Genomic DNA, 27,614 nt, shown 5'->3' with positions numbered 1-27,614 from the left:
CTAGAGGAGTACAGTGTGGGAACAGTCAAAAACCTCAGCACATAAGCCCAACAACATTTACAAACACTTGCAATGGGGAGAGGGGGGTAGACAAGCAGCATCTGGACCTGCAGCCATGGTAGGCACTGGACCCACCAGCCACCCAGGGGAAACAAGCAGTCGAAGGCGTTGGATGGGGGTGGGGGGCTGGTGATATCTGTAGTAGGACAATGGACGATTCTCTTCTAATACTTCAAAACTGGTTTTCAGGGTTTCAGGAGGTCAGAAAGGGTTAGGCAGAACTGCCTTTCAAAGACTGGAGACTGTTGATTGTACTGTGTGTTGCTGTCCTTCAGAGCTGCCTAACTGTATGCAAAACCCAGGTTGAGTGATGCAGCATGGAAATCCCTGGAAGGTTCTCACCACAAAAACAAGGTAGGGCAGGTGCTGTCTCTTAACACTCCTGGCTTTCAGGATATATTACTGTAGTCTGTCTCTACTTTGTATGTTACATTTTGAAGAGTTGCTATTGAGTTGTTGATGTAATGTAAGCACTCTGGTCTTTCAAGGTACTATGATCTTAATGGGCAATATATCTGTCAGGTGTCAGAGTAACATGCTGAACAATAAAATAAATTGTCTGACAATGAGGACAGGGCACGTGAATGATTGTGTCAGGGTGAATAGAGTCCAAACTGAACTTGATGCAAGAGAACAGGAACCCCAATCCTGTTTTCTATGTTTCTGTTAGTGGTGACAGTCACACTCATGTGGTACCCAATATCCATTTAGATGTACTCAGGAACTTACAGCAAACAGAAATACTTTTTGTTTTTATTAAAGACTGCAGCTGCCCTTACAAAATACACACGGTTCAATGCAACAAGCTTAGGACATATTCTTCATTACATGACCACTACTTGTAGTACTGGAGGGGAAAGCATGCAGGGAAGTGGGGCCTGTTACGGACATACTATGTATTGAGGTATATTAAAAAATGTTTCTTCCATAATGAATAGTATGGTAGTGTGGAACCACACAATAATGATACTTTAGACAAATATTCAAAGGAAATGTTTTACTAGTCCTCATTACTGTAACTCCTCTAGGTGCGGGCAGAACCAGACTCTCAATAACTAACAACTGAAACATTTGACTTGTCTTTATAAATGCTTGAAACCTTTGTCAACAGTGACGCCTACTGGCCACCATAGCCAAAAGATGTGCTTCATGTGCACTAGTTGAATCACCAGGTGTCTTCGACTTCGTGCCGCGCCGGCGGCCCCGACAGCCGTCTGCAGCCGTCTGACTTGAAGCCGGCAGTCGTGCTGCCGTTGCTGAATGAAGTCGAACACACCTATTGTAAAATGGTTTTAGTCACATGACAGTAGAGATCTTAAAATCCTCAATCTTATAACATTTACAGTAAATGAGGTAAGCCTTTTGGAAACCAAAGGGTGTGCAACGTGTCCATTGATTACAAACAATTTAAAGCAGCAATAAGTAATATTCTAAAATATTTTAAAATATGAGAAACAGTTATATTCAAATTAACAACAAAACTACTTTTACAATAAATAGGCATACACTTATGCGACAATATGACAATTAGACAATGTGAAACATGCATGTAGGGTTATAGTTTACTATTTGTTATAGTTAATTTGGTGTCAAAAGATATTTAGGTACAAATGTGTCATCTAGGCCTAAAATGTGTTGACGTTCCCTAATTATGAGCATTTTCTGAGCGGCCGATTGAAAACACCGTTGTACCATTGGTTCTAAACCCCGGATGAACACAGTGAAGACTCAGGGATCACTTGGTGAAAATCCAACGTTGTGAAGATGCACTCCATCTATGAACCCCGGGTCAAAGCAAGATCCAGTCGGGAACAGATGTCTGCAGGTGTCTGTTGGATATTCTATCCAACTTTAGCACGGTCATATGTTAGGCCTACTCGTTTCTTTTTAACTATTGTTTGTCACCTGTGTGTATTTTCCCTGTGTTTAGCCTGCATTTAGGCTGTATATCATCCTGTCTTTATTTACTGCTGTAATGCCATCATTTTCCCGATAGGGGAAGAATTAAGCATCTATTTCTTATCTATTTTGCCCTTCAGTAAATCCCTTAGCCTACACAGTCCACCTCCATCTTTTGACTTGACAATAAATCCTGAAAAAAAGTTTACATTTGATAAATAAAATCACTTAGAAGAAACTGTTCGGTAAATGGGGAATAGAGAGACCGCTTGGAGACAAAGGGTTAAAGAGAAGCGTTACATGTAATGATAGGCCTATGATATTTATATCACAACACTGAAACCACTAGCATTGTGCGTGAGAAAATGTAGAATAGTTGTTGCTGAGGTTCTGAAACCATCATCCAACACATACACTGAGGACGTCATTTCGCAGAAAAATTGTCCTCACATTCAACATTTGGTTTAAACCCCCTCCCACCCCTCCCGCCAGCCGACCGAGCATGCCTGGATGATCCATCCTCCCGGTCCAAACCAGGAAACGACCGTGTGCGCAGCTCCCACCTCTCGCATAGCCCAACACAGTGGCACGCCAGCCAGCCAGATGTGTGTTGGCAATCGACTTTACCTTCATAATATTTATGCATTTTATATTGAAACACCGGCGTGTAAACCGGAATCAAGAAGCTAGATTCAAACCGGAAATTTTCTCCCTATTCTACAATGAGGTAAGGGCGTGAATCAATTTTCAGACGTTTTTAGTGACGCTATTCTTGAATAGATCACAGTAAACTGTCGTGTATTTTTCCAGAAAAAGTGGCATTTTCAGTTTTTATTGAATATATATTTAACAATTTCGTGGGTTCCGTTCAGACAAAGTTGACAGTAGCCTACACCACAAAGGCAGCTAGTGCTTGTGTTAAATAATAACTACGAAAGCTGTTAACTAGATATATTTGATCAATTTTAAAGGGGAAATTTGGTAATTTGGCAATTGAAAAATAAAAATAACCTAATAATAATAGTAGTAGTAAAAGTACTTCCTAATGTATGTTCGTATTCCCATTGTAAAAAGAGTATTGGTTGGCAGACACAGTTTGTCAAATTCTGTCCTTACTTATATATTGTACAATATAGAATATTAATAATAATAATCAATTATTAACAGAGGCAATATTTCAGTGGCTCATACATAGGGTAGGATATGAACTATCAGCCTAACGACCTGAAGACATTGGTTATGCATGTCAAACTAAGACAAAGTTGTACATCACTGTGTTATATGCTAGGCAGACACTTTACACTGCTTTCTGTAACATGATCGTCAAATAAAATAAATAACATTTACCCATAGGGCTTCACAGTTGCCGAGAGATAAGCACCCAACCTAAATCCTCAAATACAATGGTAATATCAAGGTGTAATCACAGAGACCATATCCTCAGCAATAGAAAAGTACTCTTCTAATACATAAAGTGCCATGAAGGTGGTCAAAGCCCCTCACTAGTGTGCTATCAGATTAGTAGCCGTCTCATGACTCTACAGTGTAGGGCTTCCTCTGCTCTGTCTCTGGATCAAGCACCAGGTGAGATGATGGTGTGAGTACAGTAGCACACAGTGAGACAGGCTGGGTGATAAGGTGATCAGAGAATCTGAATCTGAATCTGCTCTAACACTCCCGCGTCCAGGGAGTGTTAGAGCTCACTACATCACTGACAGAGGAAGTTGAAGTGAGGCCAGATTGTGTGACATTCACTTTGTGACACTAAGATGAAACGTGTTGTGGTTTCTTCCAGCTTGTGTCAAAGTTACACAGTGCAGAGTCTGTGCAACAGCTGGTAAACCACACACACAACAGACACAGTGGCCACAGCACATTTTAAAGTGTTTTTTTTATTTGTTTCCTGTTCCCATTGTAGGGCTTTCTCACAAATAAAGATCATCTACTTGTATGAATGAGTCCTCGCTAACTTTTCCATCAGTGTCAACAGCAGTGTGATTTCTGGTGTTCGGGAGATTATACACATCAGCTGAAAGGAGAGAGTAACACCAGACAAGAAATAGTCCTTAAGAACAAAACAGATCAAACACACAGAAATTGTCTTCTACTAAGTCTTTCTGAGGCACCCAGTAGGTCCACACAGTGAACAGTGATATTTTAGATACCAGGAAGTATGCAAGGTCAAAGATCCGCTTTTTTTAGATTAGCTTTTTTTCCCCCCACATGGATTGCCTGCTACTTTTTTACTTTCAAAATCAGTCTGATTGAGGGCCCTCGTATTAAACTGTCTGCCCTCACATGCAGAGATGGTGGGGAAATGACTGCTACTCGTGTCAACAAGATAAAAAGGTCTCGTAAAAAATTAGCAAACTAAATTCTGTTTCCTTTTTTGTCTAAACCTGAGTAACAGCTTCTTCCTCTATTCACACAAGCACCATGACCTACACTGACACTACACAGGCTTGTCTTAAAGGTCTGTGGTGTTGCGTATTGTTGTGTGTGTGTGTATGCGTGCATGTGCGTGTGTGTGTGCATGTTTGGGGTCAGATGCTTCCTGTCTGAAACTAGACAAACACTAAGACAAAAGCATGTGAATCAGGGGCGTAGCCACAGGTAGCCCTGGGTAGGAACAGGCTTACCCAATTTGTTCTAAGGCCTACCCCAAAACAAAATATCTCCAATAAATTATGCACCGGGTGCACATCGCAAAGTAAATAAGTAAAAGCAACTGAAAAGACGCCTATCCATATTTTTCCAGGCCTACCCAAAAATATTTTTTCTGGCTATGCCCCAATGTGATTAAATTGCAACCTTACTGTCAGTCGTGCCCCTAGACATTTTTCATAAGGGTGGCCAGGTGGGGCAAGGAAAAATCCTGGGGTGGTCCACCAAAATCAAAACACACAACAATAATTTGGAAAAGCGCCTGCCTCAAAAAGGCCTAGACAAAGCGCATATGGTATTTAACAGAGCTGTAATGACGTACCATAGCAAAATACGCTCACGGTGTGATTGGCCGGAATTGCCCAAGTTAGTAATAGGCTATTCTCTCTAGACTGAAGTAACCTTTCGTTTGTCTAAACTAGCTAGCAAGGTAAGACAGTCAGCCCTCCCAAAATACCAAATTTAACTCGCACTACCTAATTTGACCAACTACTGTAGCTAACCAACGTAAGCTAGGTTGCCTACTGTAAGTAGGTCATTTAAAATTCAAAAACAGTTTATTGAATATTTGTACTTAGCCTACTTTTTTCTTTAACTTGGTACCTGCACTTAGCAGCGTCCAACTGGGCTAGCCTTTATTGATGATAAGCTCCCTCAGCTTCTATCATAGACTTATATATTGGCTTCTACGTACCGTTATCTACGTTAGGCTATAGACTGCACTCTCACCTGGCCCAGTGTAACCTCTTGTGGGGAGAGGGGTGACACAGGGGTGTCAGGATCTGAGTGTGGAGATTTCTGTGACAACATTTTTCAATCGTAGACTGTGGTTTCTATAGGCTTAAATGTTATTTAATGCTATTTTCTCAGGGGGGCCGTGGCCACCCCTACCCCCCCCCCCCCCCCTCCACGGCGGCGCTACTGCTTACTGTCATACAGCATGTCGGCCTTGGGGACTATTGGTGGTGTGACAAACTAGATATGGCACTGCTGTGTCACCCCACACAAGGAAAGCAATTCTTAAAAGCTGGAATTTATTTACTAGCACTTTCAGGAAACTAAAAGCAACCTATAATTATCTGGTGCTTTTAGACAGAAGTTAAATATTTTAATAAGACCGGGATGTTTTTGGGAGCGAGGCAGAGCAATGCAGAGCGAGGCAGAGCTAGGCAGAGCTTGACTGTAGAAGAGCATTGAAAGAAAGAGTAGAATGAAGCAAGTTTAGTTTTAGCAGAAACAGACGGACAGATTGTGTTCGTATGAGTTGGCATAAAAAGGGGAAATGGGGTGAGCTATAACTAGCTATCACTATACTGTGTGCATGTGGGAGGAAGAGGGGCTGAGGGACTGTGGGAACATGGCATGAGATGGTTGTGTTATCAAAGGAAGATTTAAGTTAACCTCCATTCCATCCTGAAAAGCCCTTGAACCCACACCCTAACTGTTCTAACCCTAGCTCTGGAGAGCCCTTGAACCCACACCCTAACTGTTCTAACCTTAGCTCTGGAGAGCCCTTGAACCCACACCCTAACTGTTCTAACCCTAGCTCTGGAGAGCCCTTGAACCCACACCCAAACTGTTCTAACCTTAGCTCTGGAGAGCCCTTGAACCCACACCCTAACTGTTCTAACCTTAGCTCTGGAGATCCCTTGAACCCACACTCTAACTGTTCTAACCCTAGCTCTGGAGAACCCTTGAACCCACACCCTAACTGTTCTAACCCTAGCTCTGGAGAGCCCTTGAACCCACACCCTAACTGTTCTAACCCTAGCTCTGGAGAGCCCTGGAACCCACACCCTAACTGTTCTAACCTTAGCTCTGGAGAGCCCTTGAACCCACACCCTAACTGTTCTAACCCTAGCTCTGGAGAGCCCTTGAACCCACACCCTAACTGTTCTAACCTTAGCTCTGGAGAGCCCTTGAACCCACACCCTAACTGTTCTAACCTTAGCTCTGGAGATCCCTTGAACCCACACCCTAACTGTTCTAACCCTAGCTCTGGAGAACCCTTGAACCCACACCCTAACTGTTCTAACCCTAGCTCTGGAGAGCCCTTGAACCCACACCCTAACTGTTCTAACCCTAGCTCTGGAGAGCCCTTGAACCCACACCCTAACTGTTCTAACCCTAGCTCTGGAGAACCCTTGAACCCACACCCTAACTGTTCTAACGCTAGCTCTGGAGAGCCCTTGAACCCACACCCTAACTGTTCTAACCCTAGCTCAGGAAAACCGTTGAACCCACACCCTAACTGTTCTAACCCTAGCTCTGGAGAGCCCTTGAACCCACACCCTAACTGTTCTAACCCTAGCTCTGGAGAGCCCTTGAACCCACACCCTAACTGTTCTAACTCTAGCTCTGGAGAGCCCATATCCCCCATCAGCTTGAACACTCTTCATGCCTGACATTTGTTTTCAGCTAAATAGGGATGGATCTCATTTATGAACACTAGTCAGGAAAGGGAAATATTGTTGCCATTGAAAGATTTGTTGACTTTGCAATCTCACTTACCAAGGTCCTTGGACAGTGAGGTTGAACTGAACAGATGGTGATCTACTAAATCTCCACGTTAAAAACAAATCTTTTCTCCAGATGTGTGAAGATCTCCTATCGCAACAAGGGTTTTAAACCCTGGTATCAAAGATGAATTCCTCCTTCCTATCCCCAGCTTTTTAATGTTCCCAGCACAAGTCTTATTTGGGCATTTGTGTGCAAAGGCATGTGCATGCAAAGGCATGTGCATGCATGTACCTGGAGTACATGACTTTGTGTGTCTGTACAGTGTGAATGGACCCGTGTCCCCTGCCAGGCAGGGCTGAGAGCAGGAAGTGGTCTAGAAAGAGGAAGTCGAGTTTGTATCATGTCTGGAATCCGAGCACAGGGACAGAAGCAGCCAGAGCTCCTCTATGACCACGGCAACACAGCTAGATGTCTCTATCATCAGGACCCTGTGGCACACAACAACTAACAAACAGCTCCCAGATCTGAATTTGAATTGAATTGATGTTTATTTGCCATGAAAGTTTGCACAGCCACGGAATTTACTTTGGAAGGAGAGCCTACCTAGGCAGCCATTAGTGGCGCCAACTAAAAAGGTTACAGTAAAGCATAACATGAGGAGAGAGGAGGAGAGAAAAAGGCAACCCCCATACAATGCTCGTAGAGGAGTGTGGGAACAGGCAAAAACTTCAGCACATAAGCCCACAAACATTTACAACACAACATTACAAAAACACTTGCAACAGGAATGGGGGGAGGGGGTAGACAAGCAGCATCTGTAATCTGTAATGCATCTGTAATGTACATAGGGTTAAGGTTAGCCCTAACCCATGATCTTTTCATCCTTTCTATATAAAGTAGATGTTCTTATGGTTGTGACAACAATAGCTAATCAACATTTACATATGAGTAGTTGTGGTCAAACATTGTTTCTTATGAGATGATGAAAACACAACAACAAACTTCATTGTACTTCAGGTTTTCACTCATCTGTCTTGAAGGTCCTCTTTTTCTCAAAATTATTTTTGTCTCCCCTCCTTTTACTTTGCAACATTTAATTCCTCAAGTGAGTCTAGTATCTGCCAGGCTCGGGCCACAGTCATGCTGTATGACGACGCCAACAAGCGCTGGGTCCCTGCTGGGGCGGGAGGGCAGGCCTTTAGCCGGGTGCAGATCTACCACAACCCTGCAGCCAACACATTCAGAGTGGTGGGACGCAAAATGCAGCCAGACCAGCAGGTAAGGATGCAGCCAGACCAGCAAGAAAGGATGCAGAAGATGGCTCATGTCTCTGCATGTCAGACTCAACATGCTCGTGAGCTGACACATTACAGTGCAGCAACATACTGCACTGAATGTGAGATCCAGTCTTAGTGCATTTCCTACACTTGTCAGCGTATCGTCAGTATCCCTTTCTCCCTCACTTGCCTATCTGGGGTACGAACTAGGATCCTCCAACTCTCACACGTAACAACCACTTGCATGTGTGTGTAGGGGGAAAAAACACTAATCTTGAGATAAATTCTCATTCAATTGGCGCTGTCTGGTTCTAGGTGGTGATCAATTGCCCAATTGTCAAAGGGCTCAAGTACAACGAGGCCACTCCCACTTTCCACCAGTGGCGAGACGCCAGGCAGGTGTGGGGGCTAAACTTCGGGAGTAAAGAGGACGCCACCCTCTTCGCCAGTGGAATGATGCATGCTCTGGAGGTGGTCAGCGCACTGGCTGACTCAGGTCACACCTTATTCACTAAACTCAACAAGGATTTAGGAGAACTTAAGGCATCCTATATGGATTTTAATACAACATATCTTTTTACTTCAGAAATTCCTGATGTCTTCTGGTGTGTCTCATTGCAGGTTACTCATCCCTGCCCCAACCTGCTCAGAATGGCTCGTTCCTGGAGGAGCAGGAGGCCCAGAGAAGGTGCCCCATGTTAGGGTTAAGCATGGTTATGCAGAAACTACCTAACCTTTTCAGCCAACTGTCCCTGCTCAGATGTGTGCGACTAGTAATCTCCGACTGGGAGGTGATCTCATGTGGTCAGACTGGAGGGAGACTAACTTGTTACAAGTGACAATATGACATGAGTCAGGGATAGTTGTCTCTTGAAGGAATTGAGTTGTGCCATGCATCGCTAAAAGCACTAGATTGGTGGAGGATGATGATGGGTAATTGGTTTGACCCTGGTATGTCATCAGAAAAACACAACAAGCAATACTGGTAGAGTCGAGATATTTCTATTGGTAAGACTGCATGTGTGTGTGCGCGTGCGCATGTGTCTGTCTACAACCTGTAACTTATTCTATACTCCCAGACAGGAGACCCAGGGGCTTGAGACCCAGGGGCACGAGACCCAGGGGCAGGAGAGGGAGCCACAGACGGTAGTCTCTTCCAGTGGTGCCCCTCCTGCCCCCCCGGCTCCCCCTGCCCCCCCTGCCCCCCCTGCTCCTCCTCCACCTCCTGGCCCTCCACCCTCCGCGGGCCCCCAGCCTACTTCAGGAGCAGCGGCGCCTCCCCTGCCCTTTGGAGGAGGGGGCGGGGGGGACGGGGGGCTAGCTGCAGCTTTGTCTGGAGCCAAACTGCGCAAAGTGCCCAAGGTGAAAATTCCTCTATATTCTCATCCAAGATAACTAGCACAGGCAAGAAACAGATGAATGCAGTGTGCTTGTGACTGGTTCAGTTCATATTCATCTATGTATGGATATCTAAGTATGAGACCTCTAACAGTTCTAACACACTCCCTATTCTGTTGCTTTGTACTTTGCTCACTGAAGAGACCCACAATGTCAATGGAAGTGTGAATGGAAAAGGCTGATGAACCAAGAATCATAAAACCAAAACAAAAATTACGTTTATGCCAAGAACATCTCCTTGTCATGATCCCTTTCTGTCTGCAGGATGATGTCAGTGCCGATGCCCCTGCTGCCAAAGCAGCCTCAGGAGGAGGGGGAGGGGGGGGGAGGAGGAGGAGGTCTGATGGGAGAAATGAGTGCCATTCTGGCAAGACGGTGAGCCATGCTTGTTTGGTGACTGAATGTGAGACTGTGTGTGTGTGTATGTGAGAGAGAGAGAGAGAGAGAGAGAGAGAGAGAGAGAGAGAGAGAGAGAGAGAGAGAGAGAGAGAGAGAGAGTGAGAGAGAGAGAGAGAGAGAGAGAGAGTGAGAGAGAGAGAGAGAGAGAGAGCTGATGAGCTTGGTTCCTGGTTGAGTGAAAGAGAAACACCAGGCTACAAAGGCTGACAGTGTTCATGTTGCTGTGCAGGAGGAAAGCTTCAGATGTTCCTGTCGTGAAGAAAGATGAGCTGGGAAACGTAAGTGTCCTGTAAATCATCTTTGCTCAGATGTAAATCCTCAACATGTCACTGGTCACTGTTACTGTCACATAACATGGAACTGCTTGGTGGTTTCAGTCGAGATGAGGGGATGAGAAATGAGGAAATGAGAGATAAGGGGATGAGAAATGAGGGGACTAGAAATGAGGGGATGACGGAATGAGAGATGAAGGAATTAGAGATGATGGATGAGACACAGCTGTGTGTCGGCATCCAGTATCAGGCCCAAACACTTGGCTGATGTGTTGTCATAACCCGATCCAGGATATTAGGTTTGGAACTCAGTTCACACTCATTTAATTTCCATTCAAAGTCACAGACTATTATGACAACATGAGTTCCCCCCACTGTCTCCCTAACCCCAGGAAGATGTAGACTCCTCCAGCTCCAGATCTTCAGGACAAGGAGGTGGGTGGATCTTTTGTTTTTATATTTCTGATTCAATTGAATGATGATGTCATTGTATGTACAAATACATTGAGTAAGTGATATATTAAATCAATTGAATTCTTATAATCAACAGACAATGTCAAAAGATCTTGGGAGAAATCTGCCACCATGCCCAGGTAGGACCCATGCTTGCACAGTGTATCAAGCTACACAATGTAATGTTAACTCAAAACTACACAATGTAATGTTAACTCAAAACTACACAATGTAATGTTAACTCAAAACTACACAATGTAATGTTAACCCCATGTTGTGTGGTCCTAACGACATGTCACAAGGAATACATGAGAAACATATATCAACAACTGGCATCCTTGGGTAAAAATACTACCATGTTCATGGGTCATATGTTGAATTTCTATGTTACTTCAACCACAGCACAGTTTCATTCACCACTAACAGTTTCTATGAAGCTTTAACAGTTGCTATGGAGACAGCAAGGCCCCTGGTTCTGGTTCTCTTGGTTTAGGTAATTTATCTGGAAGAGGAACTCTCGTCTCCCTATCTCTCTTTTTCCTACCAGGATTAGAGCTGTGAACAGCAATGCAGACAGCAGCACAGGAAGTGGAGAAACCGACATGGAGAAAATCAAACAGGCATGCCTTCTTTCCCTTCATATGTTCACTTACATTAAATCAATTCATCGTAAAGGTATGCAAAGTAGTAATTGTCTTTCTTGGATTATCTGTTGTTGCTAATGATAGCTTTGTGTCTATAGGATATCTTAGAGGAAGTGAAAAAAGAACTCCATAAAGTGAAAGATGAAATTATTGAAGGTGAGTGCCCTGTTGAGCCACTGTACCCCACAGTAAAGCCTAACCCTAACCCTGTACCCCACAATAAACCCTAACCCTGTACCCCACAGTAAACCCTAACCCTGTACCCCACAGTAAACCCTAACCCTGTACCCCACAGTAAACCCTAACCCTGTACCCCACAGTAAACCCTAACAGTGGGCAGTCATTAATTTGTCAGTCACCAAACCCACTCTCCCTCACTGCCTCTCATTTTAACTCCACGTTATTCGTCTTTTAGCATTCATCCAGGAGTTGCAAAGGAGAGGCCCTATGTAACCACTGGCAAATGGCCGATCAACAAGATAATGAAGAAAATATTTCTAAACGAGAAATGAACAGATGGCTGATATAAATATTTTTTGCACTGTTTAGGCTAGCTGATCTTCTTGTTTGCACTCCAGCAATATCATCTGTTCCTTATCGTCTCCTGTATCAGTCCTCTTGTATCTCACCTGTGCCTGGCTCTTGGGGAATTTCTGGCCTTACCACTCAGTTCTGAGAATTCAGGGAATATCAGTAAATACAATGCTAATACTTTTCAAGCATTTCAAATTCTAATGTAGTCTTGATTACCTAAACCATGTGGACATCATTGCTGCAAATAGGGTTTTGTATATTTTGTAATGAACTGCACTGTTTGACACAGTAAGGCACTGCGAGTTCTGGAAATAAGCCTTTTCAGCAGTCTGTATTTCAGTCGCAGTGAAGCTAGTTTGGTCAGAACACAGAGCCATGTTCTTTTTAAGTGTTCACCTCCACTTCATAGTACTGAGTGAGTTTTGCTAAACTAAACTGAAAATAAACTGTTCCTTAGGGACTTGGACTAAACGGCATCTGTGTGCTCAAGGTTAGACTCCTAAATCATCCAAAATTCCCCTTTAAATATATAATCCAGTATAATGTGTGCTTGTTTACAATCAGGGACATACCAAATGAGCAGAATTTCAAACTGGCTTGGAAAAATTGTTACAATTACAAACAAGTACTTCTCTAAGTATGATACACAACATAAGAGCCAAACTATTTCAAGGAAATACTGGAATTTCAAAAGTTGAAATTCTTCTTTTAGTTTTTTAGTGGCTGTCAGACTTTTCTTTGACTCCCTATGCACACTTTCCTCCAGCTTGCCATGATTGGAGGTTGTTTGACTAAAAGGGAAAAGATATCTCTTCTATCTATTCTATTTTGTACCCATTCCTGCCACATGAGAAGGTGTGGATACGGAGAGAGAGAGGTGGGGCATTCGAAGACTGTCCCTTTGTGATGCTGGTGCAGTGCAGGCTACTGCTGTGCATCACTGGCTGTTATGTAAGATGCCTACAGTATACCCATTATGTTCACTGACTTTGGAACCTTTATCAAACCAGTGAGGCCAATTAACTTTTCTAATATCTTGCCTCTCACCTTCTAGCTCTCCTACATTTGCATATACTTGTTTTCAAGCAATGTTTAAATTACATGCATTTATTGTTTTTATTTCCAACTGAAGTACTGTGGAAATGACAATGGAATGTATCTTTGATTTATTTTTCAATAAATTATAATTGTTATTTTGGATTCATTGAAAGTGAGTTTTCTATAGAGATAACTTTTACAGACAAAAAGAAGAGGAAGTTCCCATGGATATTTTAATATTGCACTACTTCCTCTGTCTTGATGGTGGACGTGTACACTGTATACCTAGGATAGGCACCATTCTTTCTTATGTAGGCCGCCTACTTCACACTCCTGAACAGTAGGTGGCAGTGATGCACCTCTTAACGTTGGTTGCAATCTGCCATTAAACCAAAGAAAAATAAGTTACCTGATGTTTTTCTTCTCTGATGGTGGCCTGTTCTGGATTTAGCCTGCCAAAACTGCCTTTGCGACAAGAACAACGTGGGGTAAAGAAAGGATCAAATATGTTATCCATTAATAATATATATAGTCTACATGTTTGGTAGCCATTTATTGAAAATGATAAACAAATTCGAAACAAACTAATATTGTTAAACCCGATTTGTTAGCCTAACTTGCATGCTGACATAAGCAGCAAACTAGCTGGAGCTAGCACTATGTCTAGACTAACTAGCAAGGCTGGATTACAGCACGTAAGCTACTACAGCAAGACTGAGTTGACAGCGTTACAGTAGCTAGCATACTGTTACCAAAAGTTAGAGCCACCGGTGCTATAGCAACATACCATGCTTGCACGTTTATCTTGTCTAATTATAAATCAGGTTATAGATGCTCAGGTTACTTAGCCTACTTCCTTCATTGAAATTATTGTTGGTTTGCCAGCCAAGCAGGTAATGTAGCATACAAGCTACGAGACGTATTGTGCTAAAGTCAAAATAGTTTAGCAGCATGACTAGATATCTAGCCTAACTATGCTAAATCTAAATGATATATGTAATACGGCTGTCTGATTAAGTAACGCGTGGCTACGCTACCTTACATCTTTGGTCGTGTAACTACAGTAATTAGTAGTACTGTCTAACTTCTACTGTTGTTTGCCAGCAACGAGGTTATTGGTTTGCTAAAATAGCAGTACAGTAGCAGCGTTGCAGCCTGCTTCAAAATAGAACTTGCACTTAATTGATCGACATGACTTAGCGATACTACAGTATCGCCGTTAGCTGGACTAGCTAACGTACTGTAGCTCGCTTAGCTACGTGTTTAACGTACTAGCTAGTTGAGCAATAATAAAGCTAACATGATCAGAATTCAGATACACAACACTAACAAGAAACTTACATGGATTCAAAACATGTAGGCTAGATAGTTTATATTTAATCAATCTATGTATGTGAATACTTACATATTTTCCCTTCTGTAATGACAAGCTACAGTTAACGTCAGAAACTTCGGACAGTTATTTTCCGCAAGCTACCTCGCGCTCTCCTCTTTCCTAATCAATAAAGGTGAAGTTTTGTTAGCAATCTAGTCATTGTGGGATATTACAAGTAAACTCACTTTAGTCATATATTGGCTAAATATTAATCACTAGGTAGTTCAACCACACCCAGTCTGTTAAAGAACTACATGTAGATGTCAGATCTATATATTTACAAATAGACTTAACAATTCGATTAAATTCATGACATGGACATTGTGGGGCCTAGAACTGTAATTTGTCTCCTATTCATCTGCAGGTGCTGTGCAGCATCATTGAGACTTGATTAGGCAAACCATTTCCCAGGCTCCCCTTCCCTTACCCCCATCCCTGACCTGTCCAAACATCTCAACCTTCACCATGAATGAAATCAGCATAGTCAGAGAAGGATGGCTCCACAAGAGAGGTGAGAACCCAAATCCTACTAATTACATGTAACAGTTCTCATGTAGTGCATTTAAAGGATTCGGAGCCCTTTAGTTTTTCCACATTCCACACCTTAACCTAAAATGTATACTAATTCTTTCCTTGCTTCCAAATACAAACAAAACCCCTGGTATCATAAATGACTGTGCAGGTGACTGTACAAGTTTAGCTTTCCTTTGTTTGGGGATCTGCAGATCCTCAAGGTCTGTTAGGTTGAGTGTGTCGCTCCAGGGTCTGGCTCAGGTTTGTCCTTCCAGGAACGTATACAAGCTGTGTTATAGCTAAAGCCAACTCTACAAATATTTAACAGTTTTTTTGCAATCCCATAAACGTAGGCTACTGTTGAACGGGTAGGCTACTGAGAAGTTGATCTTCTGTGGCAATTAAACGCTGCAATTTGGAAAATTCAACTCATGTGACACTGACACACCGGAGTTACCCAATCCAAGTCCCTCGAATGCAGTAGATTAGCCGCTGCAGTGCGGATTGCATTGTCATGACATTTTAAGAATAACTAATATATCGTGAAAAATGCCGATACCGTCAGTGCTTACGAATTATACCGTGATAAACATTTTAGGCCATACCGCCCAGCCCTAGTACTTGGTTACTGTGGTTACTGTGGTTACTGTAGATCAGATGATTCATGCTAAAGGGTTCAGTTTTTGCAGACCACAGTTTTGTTTCTTATAGTCAGAAAACTTTAGGTGTTACACTGGCATGTGCCTTATACTTCCACCTGGCTACTACATCATAAAGGTGGCGGCCTGGTGTATGTCGTCCCATCTGAGGTCCTCTGGAGTCCTGAGCGACCCGGACTGTTCCTGGTTGTCTCCACAACAAACTGGGATCTTGTGTTTGTTGGTACAATCAATTGAATTAACCACAGGTGGACTCCATAGGTGGAATTGACTAGGGCTGCAACAACAAATTGATTAAAATCGATTATTAAAAGCGTTTGCAAAGAATCGTTATGTCGCACGATTATTACGCCACTCAATATGTTGCGGGGATGTTTGAGTATTAAAAAAAGTTAAGTTGAGCGTGCAGCGGAGGTTGAGGAAAGGCCATGAAAAATGTAGACTTTTATAATATTTTTAGGAATATTAAACCTCAAACAGACACCAGAATATCTTAACAATATACTTCCACAGCCTCTACCTTTTCAATTAAGTTTCAAATAAAATGATAGAAAATCACTTATCTTTGAAAATAGATTAATCCTCACAAATCTTAAATGTGTTCAAAATGGTGCCAAAAAATCAATGAAATAAACACCAGATTATTCTTATAAAGTCTGGCCTGCTTCCACAACCTTTCAATTTTCAATAGTTTTAAACAAAACTCAAATAAATTGCTCATCTTGGAAAATAGCATTAAATCCATAATAACTTTTTCAAAATTGTGTGCCTGTTTGTGCACATTCTGAAGATTTTTTGCACTGTGAATTTGCACTGTCAGTTGTGTTTTTGAAAAAATGGGTTGTAAATTAATGCTTTTTTATTTTATTTTTTATCCGATTCATCGATGAATCGAAAAAAGAATCGACAGATTAATCGATTATTAAAATCATCGTTAGTTGCAGCCCTAGAATTGACCACAGGTGGACTCCAAATAAGTTGTAGAAACATCAATGGAAGCAGGATGCACCAGAGCTGTCTTTAGTGTCATAAGGAAGTCTGATTAAGTATGCTGATGTCACATTTATTTTTGTGGAAAAAAAAAAAATGATTTGGGGTCATAATAAGATTGTGTGTAGGCTGATGGAAATTGTAATGAAGAGTCTATTGTTTCTCACAGTTTTGTACCAAATATTCTCTGAATATTGACAAAAGCAACTTGTCCTTGAATCTGGTTATGTCTGTTAGCATGAGATCGATGTTTTCAAGTACCTTTTCTGCCTATAGGCGAGTATATTAAGACATGGAGACCCAGGTATTTCATTCTGAAGAGTGATGGTTCCTTTATTGGCTACAAGGAGAGACCAGACCACACGGACCAGAGCGTACCACCCCTCAACAACTTCTCAGTGGCAGGTTCGTCTCACACAACATAAACGTTTTAGTGTAATGCATCGTAGATTTTCTCACACCAAACCTTTGCTTGGGTTTTTAGGGGTGTAACGATTCTCGGTTTTATCCACCTGGGGGGGGGGGGGGGGCGGGGTTACGGAAGGATCATATTCTCGGTGTCAGAACATTACACCTCTGTTGGTTTTAGTGTGCAGCTGAAAGTGGCATTTAGAAACAGCAAGGGAAGCACTGGCAAACAAGAGGGTGGTTTATTCACATAAAATGTGGCTGTGTGAAATACTGTTGTAACTGTTCTACCTGCTGTTGTGTGAAAACTAGTGCTGTCAGTTAAACGCATTATTAACGGCGTTAACACAAACCCATTTTAACGCCGTACATTTTATTTTTGCGCGAGATTAACGTTCTTTTTGGCCTAGCAAACTTTGTTGTTTTTTTTCACATGCTGCTTACCCTAACTACTGGCGTTAGAAAAACTACAACACCACACCGGATCTACTAATACCAGAAACAAAACAACAGGCACGCCGCACACACTTGTTTGGGCTTGCGAGCCGGCTAAAGAATAGTAGCAGAGCCTGTTTAAGGAGAGCCTGTCCACTCCCTATTAAGCCCCATTGTACCGAATTTGGCTGCAGTTCCACCAGAGTTCCACTGGGGGTGATTGTGAGCGAGTGCATGTTGCTGATTGGTTAGTGAAGGACTGACTACAACCAGAGATCCCGCTTGATGGCATCCGAAGCAGAATCAGAATATCAGCGCATTAGCAACATTAGCAACAACATTAGCAAGCCAAAACTCTTTCTAGAATGTGTATTGACAGGGAGAGCCTAACCTGTCAGCTGTGTTGTCGATGCCTCGAGAGAAAAAAAAGGAAGAGACCAGAGCTTGCCGTGAAGCAGTATCTCTGGTCTTATGATGTGTATAACGTCATTGACATTTTAAAAGGCTTTAGAACACAAAGGCGACTTCCAAAAAATCTAACACCCAGCAGTGTGTATTTTTGACTGACTTTCCCCCTTTGAATTCAGATTACTAGACAAAAAATTATCCTGAGAAAAGTGGATTTTGTGGGGTGTAGCTCCATAGATCTCCATTCATTCTGCACTCGCTCGTTAGCACCCTCATATGGAACTATAGGGGAACTGCAACCAGTTCAGAACCCGGAAGTTTCCCGAGAGTGGATGGCGAGTGCGAGATGCTAAAATGGATGCCAATAAGATTCTGGATGGAAAGTTTACTTTAAAAAAAAGTTGGCAAATGGTTCCATTGACAAGTAAGTAAGTAAGTAAGACTTTATTTATATAGCACTTTTCATACAAGAATTGCAGCTCAAAGTGCTTTACATAAAGACCAAAAGGATCTGTGTGTTTTGTCGTTATAAGCTGAGCCATCATCGCAGCATGTCCAGTCTGAAATGCCACTTGATGGCCAAGCACACATCTGATGCGAAAAGCCAGGCATTTGCACTAAGCAATCCGATCCACTTTTCCATGTTGATAAGAGCATTAAAATGAGAAAAAATAACATTTAGAATAGATACAAATGTGCGATTAATTGCAATTAATCGCGAGTTGACTATGACATTAATGCGATTAATCGCGATAAAATATTTTAATAGTTTGTAGGGCTGTCCCCGACAAAGATTTTCTTTGGTCGACCAAGACTCGACTAAAACGTCTGAAAATCGTCTAATCAAAATTTGAAATGCTATTTTTTTTTCACACAAAAAAAACATACAAACATTTTCGCGATCTGACTCAATGGCTGCTGGACATTGTAAATTCAGCCGCTAATAGCCTACTAATAATAAGACTTGTATCACCAGTCCTGTTTTAACCAAATACCGATGGTATTTAGTATCTCTTACAATGTACTACAAATTAAAAATATTGTTTGTTTAGCATCAAGTCTTTTATTTGTCAGGTACACAGAACAACACAAGGTCAGACTGGGCACTGAAATTCTTAAGACAAGACAACGCAAGCACCTGGCATAACATATAAGTACACAGAACATAATTTACATCTATGCTGAGCTTAAATAAGTGAAATTTCCTAAATATTCAGATAGCAATAAATAATCGACTAACTAACCCTAATATAAAAAAATCCTAAATATACAGATAACAATACATAATATACTATACTAACCCTAAATGCACATAAAACCTATTACTACCCTATAACCTATTCTAACCTAGGTGGAGTACAGTACAATAGTGCAAAATTGCAGATCAGTGACTGTCAATGACCATACAGGAGCCTGATGGCGAAGTACAGTAGTGCAATGTTGCTGATAGTGCAACCAGTAGCTGAAAGTGACAGTGTATAAGTGACTAGAGTGCAGTGAATCAATGTCCATATCAGTGTCCACTCAGAATCCTGGCCCTAGAGTAGAAACTGTTGTCCAGTACATGCAAATCATCAGAGTGCACTTATCACTGCCTGAACTTGCAGCATGCGAATTTACGTAGATGCTGAGTGGGGAATGGTGCAACAGAGAAATATTTTGTTGTCTTGGCCGGAGAAGATGATGTCATTTGATTTGGATGTGATTCTTATAATAGGCATATTCATTTTTCAACCCAGCGTGTTAGCATGAGCAAAGTAGGGCTAGGCCAACTTGCATTTTTCAGGTGGTAGGCTACAATAGCCTGACGTTGTCATACTCATAATTCTAGTCAGAATATGAGTCTGATAACTCTCCGTTGGGCTGTGACTATGGGGCGTGTTTCAACCGAACTCGTAAAACAAATGCCTCTTCGCTCAATTGGATAGACCAACAACCAACCAGAACAACGTAATATGTTGTTTGTTTAAAACAAATTCAACCCAAGCGCTCTTTGGTGACGTTGTTGATTATGTTACTGTTAATCATCTGTCCATCATTGTATAAAGCCCGCTCTGACAATTTGATTGGTCCGAACAGCTCCTGTTCGGATATAGTTTTTCCGCAGATGAGCTACTCCAGACCCAACTTCCCGACCAGATTTTTGTGGGCGGGGATAAGTTGGGCTGGCAGCCAGGCTTAAGGCCGATATATGCTTCTGCGTTTTTCGAAAAACTGACACATGGGAACGCCCTCGTCTCCGTGGAACGCCCTCTACGGGCTCTCTGTCAGCCCTCGGAGAGCCTCAGAGAGCTTGACGTGCACCTCCTGAATTTTCTAACCATCCGTTGTAGCTACGGAGACCCCCTTGGCTGTGATTGGTCAGTATTAAGAACCGCTTGCGTCAGGGGCCGGGGCGGCTTTGCCGTGATAGCAGGACGAACAGAATCCTTTGACCGCCATTGCTTGTAAAGTTTTTACAATTCATATTTCAGCTAAACAGTACATCAGCATCTGAATAAAAATTTGACGAGAAATGGGCAGTGTAGTTGCTGAAAATGTACTTATTTTATTGATGAAACGGCTAATTTGAAAATTTGCTCCGACTTTTCGATAACCTAGCTAGCATCGCAGTACAGCGCCACCTACTCTTCTGGCAGTGAATTGTGTTCAGCATGCAGGGCGGTCGCAGTAGTATAAATTCAACCAATCCGTCCGTCCGTCTGTCCGTAACGGAGTCGGAGAAGTATAATTCGGCCTTTGGCTACACCATATTCGAGCATATCGACCAGAAAATCGACTAGTCAACTGAGTGGGGACAGCCCTAATCGTTTGACAGCACTAGTGAATACTATTGTAACTGTTCTACCTGCTGTTGTGTGAATACTGTTGTAACTGTTCTACCTGCTTCCTGTTCTACCTGCTTCCTGTTCTACCTGCTTCCAGAGTGTCAACTGATGAAGACGGAGCGCCCTCGCCCAAACACCTTTGTGATCCGCTGCCTGCAGTGGACCACTGTCATCGAACGCACCTTCCACGTGGAGAACAATGAGGAGAGGTAAGAAGGCGATACAATGCTGCTAGCTATAGGTGAGGGGGGAGAGAGACAATGCTGTTAGCTATAGGTGAGGGGGGAGAGAGACAATGCTGTTAGCTATAGGTGAGGGGGGAGAGAGACAATGCTGTTAGCTATAGATGAGGGGGAAGGAGACAAGGTTGTTAAGTATACGATTTGTTTACATGCCTGAGGTGTTGCCGAAACTGCTGGATAACCTTGTAGCGTTGTGTGTGTGTGTGTGTGTGTGTGTGTGTAGAGAGGAGTGGATCCGGTCCATCCAGGCGGTGGCTAACGGTCTAAAGAGGAGGGAACCGGAGGAGGAAGAGGAACCCATGGATCTGTTCCACTCTCCCAGCGACTGCAGTCTGGAGGAGATGGAGGTGGCCATGTCCAAAAGCAGCTCTAAAGTGGTAAGTGTGTCTCAAGTGACTGAGAATCTGTCTAGCGTGCCTGATGGTGTGTGCCACCTGTTCATTTATGTTGCCATTTGAAAACGAGTGAATGGGTCTATAAGATGGCTAAGGTCCAGCTCTACTGTGTTATCAGACGATGAGCGACTTTGAGTACCTGAAGCTGCTGGGCAAGGGAACTTTTGGGAAGGTGATCCTAGTTAAGGAGAAGTCCACCGGTGTTCACTACGCCATGAAAATCCTGCGCAAGGAGGTCATCATTGCCAAGGTAAGACTGGGTCTCAGGGCTCTGTTGAACATATCAGCAGAATCTGTTGCATTACTGGATCTGTAGATTATTCTTGTTGTCTGTTTACATATTCTGGACGTGCAAGTTAGTTGGGTTAGTACATGAGTTTATGTATGTATGTTGGAGTGCAGTGAATATGGGTGTGTGTATTCTAAATGGCCAGGCTAACCCCCGTGTGACTGTGTTGATGTCCAGGATGAGGTGGCCCACACAGTTACAGAAAGCAGAGTGCTGCAGAACACACGGCACCCCTTTCTCACTGTAAGTCTTAGCCAATCACACACCTGTTACACACGATTTACATACAGGAAACATTGTCAGATTGTTCATCATCCGCTCTGTCTCCCAGACCCTGAAATATGCCTTCCAGACACATGACCGACTGTGCTTTGTTATGGAATATGCCAACGGAGGAGAGGTTGGTGATAACACAGCCCATATTCACCTATATCATATACACAGTCAACTCTATCATATACCCTGCAGTCATCTATATCATATACGCAGTCAACTCTATCATATACCCTGCAGTCATCTATATCATATACGCAGTCACCTCTATCATATACCCTGCAGTCATCTATATCATATACGCAGTCACCTCTATCATATACCCTGCAGTCATCTATATCATATACGCAGTCAACTCTTATCATATACCCTGCAGTCATCTATATCATATACGCAGTCAACTCTATCATATACCCTGCAGTCATCTATATCATATACACAGTCACCTCTATCATATACCCTGCAGTCATCTATATCATATACACAGTCATCTATATCATATACCCTGCAGTCATCTATATCATATACACAGTCATCTATATCATATACCCTGCAGTCATCTATATCATATACCCTGCAGTCATCTATATCATATACCCTGCAGTCATCTATATCATATACCCTGCAGTCATCTATATCATATACCCTGCAGTCACCTATATCATAAACACTGTCAGCTATATCATAAACACTGTCAGCTATATCATAAACACCGTTACCTATATCATATCAGTGTTTCCCCTAGGATCCCCTAGGAATTTAAATTTGCAAGAACTATAGACTATATAATAGTCTATAGTCTATAATACAATAACAGGCTTAAATGAACTGACAACATAAGTTAAACGACTTAGTTCTCAAGGACGCACACGCGCAATCTCAACTGCGCTGTGAAGCGCGTCTGTGCTATTCTCCGACATGCGCTCTAACAATCAAGGCTGATAAACGGTCAAAAAATTTGTACAGCTCTAATTCTGATACCATGGCGGCAGAAATGTAACCATGGCGGGGCGCTACGGTAAAATCATCATAGGGGACACTGCATATACTCCATAGTCATCCATATCATATACACAGTCAACTATATCACATACAGTCACCAATATCATTTACTCCCATAGTCACATGCCACCTCTAGTTTTTTCACTTAATGTGACGCTTACATGAAGTTGTCTGACTCCTGTCCTCGCAGCTCTTCTTCCACCTGTCTCGAGAGCGCGTATTCACAGAAGACCGAGCTCGTTTCTATGGCGCAGAGATTGTGTCTGCGTTGGAGTACCTTCACTCTCGTGATGTTGTCTACAGGGATTTAAAGGTAGCAGAACTGCTGTTAACTGGTCCCACACATCTCACTGACATGACTTCAAATGTTCCTTTTCACAAAATACATTTAAAGCATAGTCATACGGGATTATTATTATTTTTTAATCTCTTTTCAACATTTAGGAAAATCAAAGTTTGATATTTCACATAGCACCAGAATGTGTCTATCTCTGAAACGCTGTTGTGCCTCCAGCTGGAGAACCTGATGCTGGACAAGGACGGCCACATCAAGATCACAGACTTCGGGTTGTGCAAGGAGGGCATCACCCCTGATGCCACCATGAAGACCTTCTGTGGCACTCCAGAGTACCTGGCACCAGAGGTACGCTCGTCAGGCTCGTCAGACAATAGGGATGTTCTCCAAGATATCCAGTGTATCAGACGAGCCCTCTCCTCCCTCCACAGGTGCTGGAGGACAACGACTATGGTCGGGCGGTGGACTGGTGGGGCCTGGGCGTGGTCATGTACGAGATGATGTGCGGCCGACTGCCCTTCTACAACCAGGACCATGAGCGCCTGTTCGAGCTGATCCTTATGGAGGAGATCCGCTTCCCCAGGAACCTGGCGCCCGAAGGCAAGGCCCTGCTGGCCGGCCTACTGAAGAAGGACCCCAAGCACAGGTCTGGTCTGCTGGGAATAGGGTTAGCTCTGCAGGTCTGGTCTGCTGGGAATAGGGTTAGCTCTGCAGGTCTGGTCTGCTGGGAATAGGGTTAGCTCTGCAGGTCGGGTCTGCTGGGAATAGGGTTAGCTCTGCAGGTCTGGTCTGCTGGGAATAGGGTTAGCTCTGCAGGTCGGGTCTGCTGGGAATAGGGTTAGCTCTGCAGGTCGGGTCTGCTGGGAATAGGGTTAGCTCTGCAGGTCTGGTCTAACAAACAGCTTCACAAATTAATGTCCTTTTATATGTGCGGTTTGATAGAGGCGTGTACTCGCTATCTAACATCCCTGGAGAAATGGACAATATGATGGTTAATTAGAGAGCATGTGGTCCTCAGGGGGTCAAGCCTGATTCTGATTCCTTATTCTGTCTTTCTGTTGATGACAGGTTAGGCGGTGGACCGAATGATGCCAAAGAGGTGATGACCCACAAGTTCTTTGCCACCATTAACTGGCAAGATGTTCTGCAGAGGAAGGTGAGGGAGAACTTGGCACCTGTTGTCATGGGTTTCCTAGATCTGTCGTCATTGGGCTATGTCTTTTGAATGTTTGAGTAAAACCTAAATTGAATAACAGGAAAGTAGCTGGGAGTATTAACTGTGAGCAATACAATGCTTACTCACACTATTGTGCAACAGAATAATAATAATAATAACAAGGTAACGGATATTTGAATCAAATGGGATATACAACATTTGGAAGTTTACAGGGGGGTCTTTATGTACGTAATCACCTAATTAGCATAATGTACACGTTGAGTAAACAAAACTTTACTTATATTAAGTTCCACAAGGTAACTTGTGAGAGCTGTGTGATTGATGTGAGCTAAGCAGTGTCCTCCCTGACTGGCTGTCTCCTCCCAGCTGACTCCGCCCTTCAAGCCTCAGGTGACTTCTGAAACCGATACCCGGTATTTTGACGACGAGTTCACAGCACAGACCATCACCCTCACACCTCCAGATAAATGTAAGTACTTAACGTGTTTTTGTATTTATTTTTCTGTCTTGCATGGTGATCTACACTGATCTTTCCTGTTACATGGTGATCTACACTGATCTTTCCTGTTACATGGTGATCTACACTGATCTTTCCTGTTGCATGGTGATCTACACTGATCTTTACAGTAACTTTGAAACTGTTAACATTCTAATGTTCTTCTGTGCTTCCAGATGACAATCTGGATTGTGAGGACCCTAACCAACCTGCCCACTTTCCCCAGTTCTCATACTCTGCCAGCATAAGAGAGTGATGCCCCCATAACAAATCTCACACACACACACGCTCGTATCGAAGACTGGAATCTGATGATGCCATAAACTGGTGGTTTATTGGTCTTGGTGGGATCTGTGCCAAAACTCACCACCACAATGTTATGTATAAACTGTAGCCACACTACCCTCAGACCTGGCTGTCCCTGCAGCACACAAGGTCAGCAGGACATACGGGACTAGCTCTAGCACCTACGGACACACCTGCAGACGAATATCGCTGTCTCCTTTCTGCGTTTCTTGTACGTGCTGATGGGACTCGGTCTTGATTTTCAATTCCTCTCATTTTCCTTTTTCTTTTTACATTAACACACAACTGCTGGAGCTAAAAGAAACACTCAAATTATTACCCATATTTCAGAGTTTTTGCTTAATAAGGAGACATACTCTTTCTCTGTGATTCGCAAGTGTTCTTTTCTGGAATGATCTGTTACCATGGTGATGGCACTGGTCTACAGGGAGAAGAGGGAGGTTTGGAACTAGGAGACTTGGAGGGAGGGAGGTTTGGAACTAGGAGACTAGGAGGGAGGGGAGGTTTGGAACTAGGAGACTAGGAGGGAGGGGAGGTTTGGAACTAAGAGACTAGGAGGAAGGGAGGTTTGGAACTAGGAGACTAGGAGGGAGGGGAGGTTTGGAACTAGGAGACTAGGAGGGAGGGGAGGTTTGGAACTAAGAGACTAGGAGGAAGGGGAGGTTTGGAACTAGGAGACTAGGAGGGAGGGGAGGTTTGGAACTAGGAGACTAGGAGGGAGGGGAGGTTTGGAACTAAGAGACTAGGAGGAAGGGGAGGTTTGGAACTAGGAGACTAGGAGGGAGGGAGGTTTGGAACTAAGAGACTAGGAGGAAGGGAGGTTTGGAACTAGGAGACTAGGAGGGAGGGGAGGTTTGGAACTAGGAGACTTGGAGGAAGGGAGGTTTGGAACTAGGAGACTAGGAGGAAGGGGAGGTTTGGAACTAGGAGACTTGGAGGGAGGGAGGTTTGGAACTAGGAGACTAGGAGGCTAGGAGGAAGGGGAGGTTTGGAACTAGGAGGCTAGGAGGAAGGGGGAGGTCTGCGAAGAGAGAAAGCATCAAAACTGAACGTCCACATTTTAATCAATGAGAGAATGCGTTGTGTGTGTGTAATTGATGTATGCTTGCCGTCTGGAGACGACATGGTGACATAGTAGAACATGGGGATGATGCAACGCAGCTGACATGTCAGAATCTACTGAGGAACACGGGATGCAGGAGATGGCCTCGAACTGTAACCAGAACATGTACTCATGAACAGCTCTGGCTTTGACTGAATGTTGTTAATGAAATCAACAAAGTGCCACAGAAATGACTGGGAATTGGGAATCCCTCACTGCACAAGGTAGACAGATATTTTTTTATGAAATACGTTTTTAATGAAGGTCACATCTTGTTGGTCTTCAATCAAAACACACCAGCCCTGTGATTTACATTACATCAATCAGCACTTAGTTACTTCAACAGACCTAATTTTACGTTAAGTTGAGAAATGTGTGTGCGTGTGTGTATAAATGTTATCTTTCTGACTTAGGTAAAATGTCTCATCTGCTGTACTGTTTAGGAGCAGAGGGGCATCATGAAGCCTCTGATTACAGGCCCTGTTGTAACTCAACACCAGGGTGTGGTGAATGTAAACAAACTGCCCAGCTTGGCTGCCCAGCCTGGCTGCCCACCCTGGCTGCCCAGCTTGGCTGCCCACCCTGGCTGCCCACCCTGGCTGCCCAGCTTGGCTGCCCAGCTTGGCTGCCCAGCTTGGCTGCCCACCCTGGCTGCCCACCCTGGCTGCCCACCCTGGCTGCCCAGCTTGGCTGCCCAGCTTGGCTGCCCACCCTGGCTGCTCACCCTGGCTGCCCAGCCTGGCTGCCCAGCTTGGCTGCCCAGCTTGGCTGCCCACCCTGACCACGCCCTGCACAGGGTCCTTACAAGCAGAAAGCTGCCCTGTATGCCATAGGCCTAGGAGTTCAGTCATGTTACCTTTGTGTCCATTTGTGCTGTGTGAAATCATTTAAAAAAGAAACCATGATGTTTTGTTTTTGTGTTTCACCCCCTCCCCTTAACTGCCCTGAAACCTGAAATACTCTCATTCATACGTGTAGTGGAAAACATGATTTTGATTCCATAACAAATCGCATGGGTCCCATGTTTTGAGGGGTCTTCATGATTTTCTGTCACTGAACATCTTTCAAGTAGTATTGGTGCCACAAGAGGAAAAGGAGGAAAAAGTTTAAGCGAACTGTCCAAACCTAAAAGTTTAATGCTAGAAAGCATATTAAATCAGTGGTCAATATTAAGAAGCTAAAGTTCCTGGTCATTTCAATTCTGTCCAAACTGTAACGCTTTGCCAGGCAACTTTTAAAATGACAACCTTTATTGTTTTGACAGTTTGTAGTCTTTTTTCATTTGAGTTCTAAGTTGTCACACTGCCAGTACTTCCTGTAGAT

General features: G+C 43.3%; 2 protein-coding genes and 1 long non-coding RNA gene across 6 annotated transcripts; 2 read left to right on the top strand and 1 right to left on the bottom strand.

Moving 5' to 3' along the window:
* Positions 1 to 801: 801 nt before the first annotated feature.
* LOC146246440 (uncharacterized) lies at positions 802 to 14,774 on the bottom strand. The gene is made up of 3 exons (XR_014734563.1): positions 14,504 to 14,774; positions 13,508 to 13,563; positions 802 to 1,336 (listed from the first exon to the last, which is right to left on the bottom strand). It is a non-coding gene; the product is annotated as an uncharacterized LOC146246440 (long non-coding RNA).
* On the top strand, positions 2,476 to 13,258 carry vaspa (vasodilator stimulated phosphoprotein a). Its single transcript, XM_084683425.1, is given in 13 exon segments — positions 2,476 to 2,686; positions 8,190 to 8,361; positions 8,676 to 8,856; positions 8,982 to 9,048; positions 9,440 to 9,722; positions 10,023 to 10,075; positions 10,077 to 10,133; positions 10,387 to 10,435; positions 10,822 to 10,864; positions 10,980 to 11,022; positions 11,430 to 11,502; positions 11,625 to 11,682; positions 11,942 to 13,258. Coding segments are annotated over 13 exon segments (1,122 nt in total). The 5' UTR covers positions 2,476 to 2,681; the 3' UTR covers positions 11,980 to 13,258.
* On the top strand, positions 13,439 to 27,196 carry akt2l (v-akt murine thymoma viral oncogene homolog 2, like). Of its 4 annotated transcripts, none has more exons than XR_014734561.1 (15): positions 13,439 to 13,586; positions 14,838 to 14,984; positions 16,912 to 17,040; positions 20,812 to 20,923; positions 21,180 to 21,333; positions 21,470 to 21,601; positions 21,818 to 21,883; positions 21,972 to 22,040; positions 23,106 to 23,228; positions 23,430 to 23,558; positions 23,642 to 23,856; positions 24,279 to 24,366; positions 24,754 to 24,856; positions 25,060 to 25,692; positions 25,725 to 27,196. XR_014734561.1 is itself a non-coding variant. In XM_084683971.1 (14 exons), exons 2-14 carry the CDS (start codon positions 14,939 to 14,941, stop codon positions 25,137 to 25,139), a joined length of 1,446 nt encoding a protein of 481 aa, XP_084540097.1. In that variant the 5' UTR covers positions 13,439 to 13,586; positions 14,838 to 14,938; the 3' UTR covers positions 25,140 to 27,196. The 4 variants fall into 4 exon arrangements, 2 of the variants coding, with proteins under 2 accessions (XP_084540097.1, XP_084540098.1); XR_014734562.1 differs by having other exon boundaries at positions 25,060 to 26,515; positions 26,735 to 27,196; XM_084683971.1 differs by having other exon boundaries at positions 25,060 to 27,196.
* Positions 27,197 to 27,614: the final 418 nt, after the last annotated feature.

This window comes from Hypomesus nipponensis, chromosome 20, assembly GCF_054491055.1.
Source record: "Hypomesus nipponensis isolate SF chromosome 20, ASM5449105v1, whole genome shotgun sequence".
Lineage (NCBI taxonomy): Eukaryota > Metazoa > Chordata > Actinopteri > Osmeriformes > Osmeridae > Hypomesus > Hypomesus nipponensis.
This window is presented reverse-complemented; position numbering and strand designations above follow the sequence as displayed.

What these genes read in the sequence shown, in the direction of transcription:
- akt2l (XM_084683971.1), top strand. Translation starts at nt 14,939, where the DNA reads ATGAATGAAATCAGCATAGTCAGAGAAGGATGGCTCCACAAGAGAG. An exon ending in AAGATGTTCTGCAGAGGAAG is followed by an intron (nt 24,367 to 24,753) that starts GTGAGGGAGAAC and finishes GTCTCCTCCCAG; the next exon opens with CTGACTCCGCCCTTCAAGCC. An exon ending in CCTCACACCTCCAGATAAAT is followed by an intron (nt 24,857 to 25,059) that starts GTAAGTACTTAA and finishes CTGTGCTTCCAG; the next exon opens with ATGACAATCTGGATTGTGAG.